General features: G+C 43.7%; 1 protein-coding gene across 1 annotated transcript in view; it reads right to left on the bottom strand.

Moving 5' to 3' along the window:
* JMY (junction mediating and regulatory protein, p53 cofactor) overlaps window positions 1–11,888 on the bottom strand; it is a 77,965-nt gene extending 66,077 nt beyond the window's left edge. Inside the window, exon 1 of the mRNA XM_061430040.1 lies at window positions 10,326–11,888. Coding sequence (XP_061286024.1) covers window positions 10,326–11,363 — 1,038 coding nt within the window. The 5' untranslated portion in view covers window positions 11,364–11,888. The remainder of the gene's footprint in view (window positions 1–10,325) is intronic.
* Between the last annotated feature and the right edge of the window lie 205 nt (window positions 11,889–12,093).

Below are 12,093 nucleotides of genomic sequence, written 5' to 3'. Positions count from 1 at the left end.
CCATGAATCAAGGCAAATTGGAAGTGGTCAAACAGGAGATGGCAAGAGTGAACATCGACATTTTAGGAATCAGCGAACTAAAATGGACTGGAATGGGTGATTTTAACTCAGATGACCATTATATCTACTACTGTGGGCAAGATCCCTTTGAAGAAATGGAGTAGCCATCATAGTAAACGAAAGTCCGAAATGCGGTACATGGATGCAATCTCAAAAACAACAGAATGATCTCTATTTCCAAGGCAAACCATTCAATATCACAGTAATCCAAGTCTATGCCCTGACCAGTAATGCTGAAGAAGCTGAAGTTGAATGGTTATGAAGACCTACAAGATCTTCTAGAATTTACACCCAAAAAAGATGTCCTTTTCATCATAGGGGACTGGAATGCAAAAGTAGGAAGTCAAGAAATACCTGGAATAACAGGAAGATTTGGCCTTGGAGTACAGAATGAAGGAAACAGAATGGAGTACAGAAATAGAGGAAAACAACAGAATTACAAAGACTAGAGATCTCTTCAAAAAAATTAGAGATACCAAGGAAATATTTCATGCAAAGATGGCTAAGAGAGTTTTGCCAAAAGAACACACTGGTCATGGCAAACACCCTCTTCCAACAACAGAAGAGAAGACTCTACACATGGACATCACCAGATGCTCAACACGGAAATCAGACTGATTATATTCTTTGCAGCCAAAGATGAAGAGACTCTATACAGTTAGCAAAAACAAGACCGGGAGCTAACTATGGCTCAGATCATGAACTCCTTATTGCCACATTCCAGACTTAAACTGAAGAAAGTAGGGAAAACCACTAGACCATTCAGGTATGACCTAAACCAAATCCCTTACAATTATACGGTGGAAGTGACAAATAGATTCAAGAGATTAGATCTAATAGAGAGAGTGCCTGATGAACTAAGGACGGGGGTTCCTGACATTGTACAGGAGGCAGTGATCAAGACCATCCCCAAGAAAAAGAAATGAAAAAAGGCAAAATGGTTGTCTGATGAGGCCTTACGGATAGCTGAGAAGAGAACTGAAAGGCAAAGGAGAAAAGGAAAGATATACCCACTTGAATGCAGAGTTCCAAAGAACAGCAGAGAGAGATAAGAAAGCCTTCCTCAGTGATCAATGCAAGAAAATAGAGAAAAACAATACAATGGAAAAGACTAGAGGTCTCTTCAAGAAAATTAGAGATATCAAGAGAACATTTCATGCAAAGATGGGCTCAATAAAGGACAGAAATGGTATGGACCTAACAGAAGCAGAAGATATTAAGAGGTGGCAAGAATACTCAAAAGAACTATACAAGAAAGATCTTCACAGCCCAGATAATCACGATGGTGTGATCACTCACCTAGAGCCAGACATCCTGGAATGTGAAGTCAAGTGGGCCTTAGGAAGCATCACTACGAACAAAGCTAGTGGAGGTGATGGAATTCCAGTGGAGCTATTTCAAATCCTGAAAGATGATGCTGTGAAAGTGCTGCACTCAACATGCCAGCAAATTTGGAAAACTCAGCAGTGGCCACAGGACTGGAAAAGGTCAGTTTTCATTCCAATCCCAGGGAAAGGCAATGCCAAAGAATGCTCAAACGACCACACAATTGCACTCATCTCACATGCTAGTAAAGTAATACTCAAAATTCTCCAAGCCAGGCTTCAACAGTATGTGAACCGTGAACTTCCAGATGTTCAAGCTGGTTTTAGAAAAGGCAGAGGAACCAGAGATCAAATTGCCAATATCCGTTGGATCATCGAAAAAGCAAGAGAGTTCCAGAAAAACATCTACTCTGCTTTATTGACTATGCCAAAGCCTTTGACTGTGTGGATCACCATAAACTGTGGAAAATTCTGAAAGAGATGGGAATACCAGACCACTTGACCCGCCTCCTGAGAGATCTGTATGCAGGTCAACAAGCAACAGTTAGAATTGGACATGGAACAACAGACTGATTCCAAATCGGGAAAGGAGTACATCAAGGCTGTATATTTTCACCCTGTTTATGTAACTTTAATGCAGAGTACATCATGACAAATGCCAGGCTGGATGAAGCACAAGATAGAATCAAGATTGCTGGGGAAAGTATCAATAACTTCAGATATGCAGATGACACCACCCTTATGGCAGAAAGTGAAGAAGAATTAAAGAGCCTCTTGATGAAAAAGTCAAAGAAGAGAGTGAAAAGTTGGCTTAAAACTCAACATTGAGAAAACTAAGATCATGGCACCCAGTCCCATTCAGTTCAGTTCAGTTCAGTTCAGTCGCTCAGTCGTGTCCAACTCTTTGTGACCCCATGAATCACACCACGCCAGGTCTCCCTGTCCATCACCAACTCCCAGAGATTACTTGTTCGCAAATAGAGGGGGAAACAATGGAAACAGTGACAGACTATCTTTGGGGGCTGCAAAATCACTGCAGATGGTGACTGCAGCCTTGGTATTAAAAGACACTTGCTCCTTGGAAGAAAAGTTATGACCAAACTAGACAGCATATTAAAAAGCAGAGACATTATTGCCAACAAAGGTCCCTCTAGTGAAAGCTATGGTTTTTCCAGTAGTTATATATGGATGTGAGAGTTGGACTATAAAGAAAGCTAAGCAGCAAAGAGTTGATGGTTTTTGAACTGTGGTGTTGGAGAAGACTTGAGAGTCCCTTGGACTGCAAGGAGATCCAACCAGTCCATTCTGAAGGAGATCAGTCCTGAATATTCACTGGATGCTGAATATTCATTCAGCTTCACTGATGCTGAAGCTGAAACTCCAAAACTTTGGACTTCAGCCACCTGATGGAAGAACTGACTCCTGTGAAAAGACCCTGATGCTGGGAAAGACTGACGGCAGGAGAAGGGGATGACAGAGGATGAGATAGTTGGATGGTATTCACTGACTCAACTGGACTCGTGTTTGAGTAAACTCCAGGAGTTGATGATGGACAGGGAGGCCTGGAGTGCTGCAGTCCATGGAGTCGCAAAGAGTCAGACACGAATGAGCAACGGAACTGAGCTGTACTGAAAGAAACTATTAGCATCATTAAAAGTGCTATGTCTTAGTCACCCTGCTGCAGAGAAACCCAAACCTGGAGACAAGTACATCAAACAGGTGGACCAGGTCCCAGCTCTTGCCATACTGTGCTTGTAAACTGCCCTGGATCCTTAAGGAAAAGAACAATGTATTTTCATTTTCCAAACATGAAATTAAGGCCCAAATAGAGTAAGTGACAACATAAGGTCAAGCCACTAGTATCAGGACTAGGACAAAAACACAGATTCTCCTGAGCCGTGTTCAGTAAATTTTCTTCCCACTAAGCACTAATTAAGATAGTGTAGTGAGACATTCCTTTACAAGTATACCCTGCCTCAACTAATTGTTAGCAGCAGCAAGTTTGTGACCAATTTTAATTAAAACATTTTTCTTGAGGAAAACGACCATTCCTGTTTATCACTGTATTCTCCCTGTGCTATATTATATGAATGCACTAATACTGGTTGAATAAACTAAGTCCCAAGCCATCACCCTCACTATAATCTTAAACGCTACAATAAAACCCCAAATCATTAAATGAACTTCCTTTTTCCTTAAGACCATTCTCTAAAAATGTCTAGCCCACAAGGTTGATATTTCTTTCACAGCCTATTACACAAAAGCATCACTATAATTTGAAGTTATATATTATACCTAATTATAACTAAAATTTAAAATTCAAGGACAAGGATAAAGGCAGTTCCCAATATTTAGGAAAAACAACTCACAAAATTTTCTAGCCTTTTGCTGAATGAATCCTTCTCTGCCCCACACAGTTTTAATAACTTAGACACTCTGTGTTAAGCCTAGTTGGCATTAACAGTCCCCTATAAGAAGCCTGAAAAGCCAAATGAACTTCACCACCTATACCAAAAAGCAATTAGCACCAAGAACTACTGTTTAGTCTTCACTGCCTGTCTTTTACCCTTAAAACTTAATTTTTCTCCTATGACAGCTAAGGAAACTGGGCAGCTTCAAAGGGAGCAAATGCTGGCCTGTTAATGAGTAATAAAAAGAGCCATAGGGAAATTTCCCATTACAAAAAAAATAAGCACACATAAATCTAAACATCAATGGAAAGTCACCCTGCGCTTTCAAGTACCACTTCCAACAATACCCTACAGTCAATAAAAGGCCAAATAAAGCAGCAATGGAGAACAGTGAGACTAAAGTTAAATGTGAAGATCTGGGGAATGAAGATTGCTAATTCAACCATAACAACTGTTATGTTTGACAAACCAAACCTCCCACTCACCTTCTCCCTTCAACGCGCACGCACACACACATGCACACACACACCCTTGTACTCACGTTACAGAAGTATTATATTTGTCCAAGCTGGCCTTGTTCTTGCAAGGAGGAAACATGTCTGTGAAATATCTGGTGGGCCAGGCATCATGTGACGTCAAATAGCAAGCAGAGAAACCACCACATCAATTATTTATTGGGAAGGCTGCCATCCTGCCACCAGTCTCCATTTTTCTGTTTTACAGAAAGACTAACACAGAAGCACATATTCAACTTTTTTCCCACACCTATCTTTTTTTTTTTCCAGTTATATGAAAAATGGCCAAAAGTTTATTAGGGCATAGGATTGACGAAAACGATAAATATCTAAGTCATTATTTTAACACTTCCAGCTTTTAAGTCTTTCATCATAATTTTCAGGAATCCCACAAAACTCATTTAGCTTCATTATCCCATAACTGTGTTTTATAGTAAAAGAGCAGTTTGCACTATGTAACTATCCAGGCGGAACGGCTCTCTCTCCACTGCAACCGAGTACATTATGTCCCTCCCCAGCCTGCTTCTACTACGTATACATAATCATGGGTCGTGGCTCACTGGCCCAAAGACTAGCATCCTAGGGCTCCTAAAAGACTGTCATTTCTCTAGTGACATATTAGATATATGTATATATATAACAAGTATACAGCAAGTATAACAGATCTTCCTTGACTTGCACTGGGGTCACTGCCCAATAAACGCATCATAAGTTGAAAATACTCTAAGTCAGAACTGTATTCAGTATACCTCACCCACTGAACATTATAGCTTAGCCTAGCCTAAGTATGCTCAGAACACTCACGTTACTCTATACTTGAGCAAAACTCATCTAAAACAAAGTCTACTTTATAATAAAGTGCTGAATATCTCAAGTGCTTGATTTTAATACTGTACTGACGTGACAACAGAAGGGTTGTATAGCACAGAATGGTTGTTTACCCTTGTGATCGCATGGCTGACTGGGAGTGACCACTCGCTGCCCAGTGTTAAAAAAGAGTATGGAACCCAGGAGAGGAAGTCCAGTTCCTACTGAATGGGTATCTCACTCATATCATCTTAAAGCTGAATGACCTTAAGTCAAGGACTGTCTGTAGTTGGGATTTTAGCAGTGCTCCGGTTCTACAGCTAATCTTAGTTTTCCTGGGAAAATCAGTAAAGTCATAAATGGGAGGAGGGAAATGATAAGTAAACAATCTTCACAGAGCTCCTTGACCTTCTGCTGAACAACTCCAGTCAGGAGTTGTTTATAGACGAGTCATTTTAAAACACAAAGGAAAACAGTGATTGGGCACTCTGGTCTAACATAAACCCATCCTGGCATCCTAGGCAACCTGCTTCTAAAACATAACGTGAGGACTATGCCCTACAGCCTGTCACGATTAACTGGAAGTAAAACAAATGCATTACCTTAAAAGCGCATTACCGAACCAATTAGATTTTAAAATACTGACGCCACGCTCCCATTCTCAGGAGTGGAGACTGACATCCCTTCTAATGTCATCACGGAAAAAAAGCAGAAAAGGCATGCAGAAACATGCAGAAAAGGCATATGTTTGGATGAGGACAAATCGAAGTTGAATCTGAGTTTAGTCACTACTTAGCTGGTTCAGTTCAGTCGCTCAGTCGTGTCCGACTCTTTGCGACCCCATGAATTGTAGCACGCCAGGCCTCCCTGTCCATCACCAACTCCCGGAGTCTACTCAGACTCATGTGCCTCGAGTCGGTGATGCCATCCAGCCATCTCATCCTCTGTCGTCCCCTTCTCCTCCTGCCCCCAATCCCTCCCAGTATCAGGGTCTTTTCCAATGAGTCAACTCTTCGCATGAGGTGGCCAAAGTACTGGAGTTTCAGCTTTAGCATCAGTCCTTCCAAAGAACACCCAGGACTCATCTCCTTCAGAATGGACTGGTTAGATCTCCTTGCAGTCCAAGGGACTCTCAAGAGTCTTCTCCAACACCACAGTTCAAAAGCATCAATTCTTCGGCGCTCAGCTTTCTTCACAGTCCAACTCTCACATCTAAACATGACCACTGGGAAAACCACAGCCTTGACTAGAAGGACCTTTGTTGGCAAAGTAATGTCTCTGCTTTTTAATATGGTATCCAGGTTGGTCATAACTTTCCTTCCAAGGAGTAAGACTATTTTAATTTCATGGTTGCAGTCACCATCTGCAGTGATTTTGGAGCCCCAAAAAAACTGGTTAAAGTTGGCCAAATCAACTTCTCCTTCAGTAAAATAGGTGTAAAACATCACTTGCCTCAAAAAATAGTATCGAGGATGAAGATAGGTAATGTGAAGTACCCAACACCTAAAATAGTGCCAATAAATATTTACATTCCCTTGAAACAACACTTTCTGGACGCCAAACACTTTGTTAGGCACTTTTTCATAATGTCTTAAATCTTCAGAAATCCTTTAAGTATTTCCCCCATTTCTCTGTTTTAAAGAGGTTAAATAACTAAACAGGTCACAGAAATGATGAGCACTCACCTAAACCCACATCCTTCTGACCCCAAACACAAGGTAGTCTCTGTCTACTGTGTGCCTTACATGGCTACTTTTGAAAACACATGCTTCTCTCAGTGGTTTCAACTGGAAAAGTTAGAATTGAGCAATTCTACAAACATAATAAATTTCAAAGTGAGCACTGATTTTTAGATTTTAATCAACTCTATCATCATAGTTAAGGTTTACTATTTAAAGGACCACAATGATTTCAATAGTTGTCCTTATACTGAAACTTTTATTTCAAATCATCAAAGGGTAAACCATACTATGGCTTATAATACAATACTCAACTTTTAACCAACAACCAAAGCTACTGTTGAAACCATTCCAAGAGGTCCTGATGGCACTTGATTCATTCAGGGATTGAGTGCTTGCTATATAAATAGCACTACTTACAGTAAATCCTTGTTAAAGTTCAAGACAAGCCTACCATGGAATAAGTTTTACATTTCATTTTTACTCAAGATTAAAGGCCGAAGTAGTATACAATCTACAATTCTTAATTCATCTAAAAATAATTTCATTAGTATTGTATAAAGTACCTCCTTACAAACTAGTCAGTTGACCAAATTTGTGAACTATTAACAAAAACTTTTGGCAGAAAATGTAAGGTTTAGTAAATACTTCAATACTCCACAAGACAGATATAGGAGTACTTCTTACAACCCCATATAAACCATAAACATAGTCCCAAAACTAAACTCCAAAAGAGGTTATGTCCTAAGTTTACGAAGTAGATACTTTGTAATTGTGATTTTAAGGCTCTTTTTGAAGAATACCTTTCAGTCTTTCTCTCCAAAACTACAAATATGCCTATGCATATAAACTCTGCACACCACTTTAGGTATTCCATTAAAGTCCATCAATAGCTCCTCTCAATTCACAGGAAATTCACCAACCCCAGATAACCACTCCTTATTTAGGAGGTTATGTTTTTATAGTTTAAACAGATTTTTCTCCTAGTTTATAAATAGCAGGGTTTCTTGAGGAATTTACATTTATCAACTTAAAAATTTACTTACAACTTTATATTAAAATAACACTTTTTCCAAATCTTTTAAAAAAACTGGTGTCTTTTGTTCACTATTATTAAGAGTGCTCACAAGATTTGTGGCCCTGAACTAGGGGTGGCAAAGAAGAGAATTCCAAGATACTGTCAAGGCCAGTGACCTTGAGAAGTTTACAATCTCACTGTACAGTCTGTCCTATCAAAAAAATAAATAAAACAAACCTCTCCTTCAACAATTTACTGACATTTTGAACACAAATTGGTGTGGTCTTTAAATATATTGGAAAAGGAAGACTGTAGATAAAGAACTGGAAAATAGACTCAGAAAAATTTAAAAAGGAAAAAACACGACCAAAGGATCACGCAACGCATACCTGATTCACCACATATTACCTATGTCTGATTCACCACATATTACTTAGCTTCAAAAAACCTATGGTTAATTCGACAATTGTGAGACTGAGAATTAAAAACAAAAACCAACACTGATTTAGACATAATTACTAACTCAAGAGAACTGATAACAAAAAATGACACAACTTCTGGAAAGATTTTACCTGAAAGAATGTTGCTGCAAGCTATTCAATCGGCAAAATTTTAAGCAGATGGGGTAGAAAAAATATACGGCAGTTATACCATACACTCGCACTGTCACACTCATGGTAGACATCACTGATTAATCATGCAACCCTTTCCTCCTACTGAGCCTAATTTCCTCCAAAATAGCCTACCAGCAGAAATCAGGGTGGGCATTATAATTGAACCTATCTGTTGTCCTTTCCTGATAGCTATTTTTCAAATACTATTCAGTCAACTATGTGAAGAACCCAGAATTTATGTATTTAATGTTCAATGAACTTAAAATAAACCCCATTTATTGAGTTGCTCCCCCTCCTCCAAAATAACTCTACAAAAAATTTAAATATCCTGTTAAAGAGAATAAAACATATAGTCAATATAACCTTAATTAGGAAAAATAATCTTTCTAACAAAATGTACATGAGTTCTAGAAAACTATTTCTCAGCAGTCCTCATTTTTGACCCAATTTGAATGAAAAAAAAAAAAACTATAATTACTTTTTCTGAGTATCAAAAAAAATTAAAACCAAACATATCTTCAACATTTAGGGATTAAAAAATAGAACAGTAAAAAGAAAAAAATAATAATATATACCTGTAGAACAAGCAAAAGAAGCACGAACTTTGTCCTTGCAGTTTAAAGGAAACACAGGTCACCATGAAAACTCTAAAGAGAACATGACCATTTAAGATTTGTCACTTCCTTCCAAAAATGATTTAAGGTATTAATAGAACAAAGACTCCAGAAGTAAGATGATAAAAATGGAAATAAAAACAGATCTCTAGAACTATGGGATCACATCATGATGGGTGATGTTTAGCATCAAGTAATCTAACAGGAAGAAGTGAAAACCTGGAGTCACCAGGTTTTAAGAAAGCACTGTGGAGTAAGTGAGGAAGAATTATTTCCTAAATCCCGAATAGAGAATGTTCTACGAAGAAATCAGGAGGTTCCTGCTTCCCAGCACATACTACAAGATTCCAGTAGTATGTAAACACAGTCAAAGAATATAAACACGACAAAAAGAGGCATTTCCCCAACCCAACTCCAACCTCAATTGGTACCAATAATAAAAATAATTGCTTTGAGAACGAGAATACTTTTTTTAGTAGTTTTCCGGCAGAGGCTCTTAAGTACACATGACCTCCAATTATACATCCTACACATCGTAGAGCTCCCTATGTATAACCATTCAGACCTTTTCCCATTATTTCCTGGAATTTTAAGGATTCGTTTGAAAATAAGCGCCTGCACTACTTTTAGTCAAGTCCAAAAGTATAATAAACATTCCTGCCCAAGACCTTTTTCCTCCCTAAAACAAGTGAAACACGAGCCCTCCTTAAAGGCTTGAGATATTCCTAAGGTATGTATAAAAGTCCATGGACAGGCCACTCATCTGGAGGAAAATGATTTAAAATTTGCCAAAGTTGCCAAATCACATTTGGAGACAAAAAACGGACCAATTTTACTTCATAAGACAAATCATTTTCAATAAACGAACGTGACACCAGTAAAGTAAGTTTAATGATCCGGGCAATTATTGCTGGAAAGAACTTTAGGGACAAAGAGAATCACTCATTTAGCTTATATTTATGGGACGTCTTTCTTCTGAGTGGCTTTAATTTTACTACCATTACTTAGTAGTAAACAGAGCACTTTATAGAACTTACATTATACGTAGGAGGCGTAAATCTAAAGGTTTACCCAAGTTCCTTCAGAGGCCAAATTAAGGAAAGCCATGGTTTTTCCCACCTCTGAGAGGAATGAAGGGGAAGAAGGGTCAGGACCCCCTCCTGTCCCCTTGTTTAGCTAGGAAAACAAGTGTCCCAAATGCGCACAACCTGGACCGAAGCTCCAGTCTGCGGCAGCGTGGAGGAGCCAAAAGCGATGCGTGGAGCCTAGTCTGGGTCCTTACCTCCTGGATGCGCTTCCTGGCCCGCTGGAGCACTTCTTCGTAGCCCTTCTGCCGCAGCTCGCTCAGGCTTTCGTAATACTCCTCCGGGTCGTCGGTCTCGGTGAACAGTACCTGGGACAGGATCTTCCAGCCGCAGGTGTCCAGGCCGTGGCCCAGGTAAATCTGGAGCTGGTAACACAGCGTGTCGATTTCCTGCTCGGACATCTCCGGGGCGCCCCCGAACAGCACCGTCCACATGCCCGACGGCTCCTCCGGAAACACCGGCAGGCACGGCTCCAGCTGCGAGTTCACAGAGCACAGCTGCTGGTGCACGGCGCGCAGATCCTGGAAGGAGAAGAGCCCGGCCCAGCTGCACTCCTCGGCCGGGGACTCCAGTTCGGCGGCCGCTGGCGGCTGCTCCGCGGCCGAGAGCGCCAGCGCCGCCGGGTCCACCTCATCTTCCCTCACCATTTCCAGCACCTCGATCTCCTCGGTGACCGTCCCGCAGGCGCTCACTACCCGCACTGACATCGGGGCCTCCTTGGCCGCCGGCGGGGCTGCCGCAGCGGCGGACCCCGCCACATCTCTGCCTCCGGATGCCCTCCGGACCGGGCTGGGGTTGGCCCTCACTGGGCTCCGGAGAGGACTCTCCGCCCCTTTGCCGGCCGGACTCCGCAGCGGCGGGTCCCCTCGAAGGCTGCACGCGCTCCGCGGAGAGCTGCCCTCTGGCCAGGCTGGGCGCCTCCGGGACCCGGGGCTCCTGCCCAGAGTCGCGGAGGCAGTGGCCTCGGGCCGACCCTTGCCCGCCGGGCTGCCCGGCCCGCGAGTCCCGTCGGATGCGAGCGCGCCTGACTCCGCGCCGCCTCGCGCCCCCGCCTGATCCCGGGTGCCGCTCCTCTGCCTCTGGGCCGTCCGATTGTGGCAGGTTATGGCAAACTTGCCCTCAATCTCGTTCCAGGCTACGATGAAAACGAACTTGTGCTTCTCGCGCTCGTCGAATACGTGGGGCCGCACGGCCACCCAGTCCGACTCGACCGTCTCCTCCAGCGCGAACGACATGGTGGCTCCGGCGCCAGGCCGCGGGGAAGGCGCCGCTGGCCCTGCCCGCGCGAGGACTCGCCGGCTGGCTGCGCCGCGCCCCCCACTCACCCTCGCCGGGCGCCTTCAGCCATCTTAGCGCGCCGGCCGGCTCTCCCCGCTCGCTCGCCTGTCTCTCCGAGCTGGGACTCGTCGCGCTCCTTTGTGGCGCGGCTCGCGGGAAAGACAATGCGCGTCCCCAGAGCAGGTAGTTCACATGGTCACGTGCGGCTGGGTCTGTTTACAAGAACCGCGCCCGCCCGGGCCGCCCCCCGAGCGAGGCCGCGGGGCTGAGTCTGCGGCGCTCCGGAGGTGAGGCGCGGGTGGCGCGGGGCCGGGCGGGCGGGTGGGTGGTCGGGGCCCTGGGCTTGCGAGCCTCCGCCGCTCGCCCTGGCGGATCTCCGCGCCCCTCCTCCTCTTCTTCTCGACAGCCTGGAGCCGGCCTGACGAAGGGACGCGTCTCCTGAGCGCGGAGCCTCAGTATCGCCACAATGTTGCCATTCGGCTGCTGACGTAGCGGCTCCACGAGGGACGTAAACACGGGCACGTGCCGCACGCTGGTGACGCGGCGGCGGCGGCGCGCACACCTCGCTCGCGCGCGTCGGCCCCGCCCCTCCGCGTCTCCCGCCCCCGCCCGCTCGCGGCCGCGCGCGCGAGTCTTCTGTTCCTCAGGCTCGGGTCCGGAGCCGGTGAGCCGCGCAGCGAGAGTGGC

Source organism: Bos javanicus, chromosome 10, assembly GCF_032452875.1.
Source record: "Bos javanicus breed banteng chromosome 10, ARS-OSU_banteng_1.0, whole genome shotgun sequence".
Lineage (NCBI taxonomy): Eukaryota > Metazoa > Chordata > Mammalia > Artiodactyla > Bovidae > Bos > Bos javanicus.
This window is presented reverse-complemented; position numbering and strand designations above follow the sequence as displayed.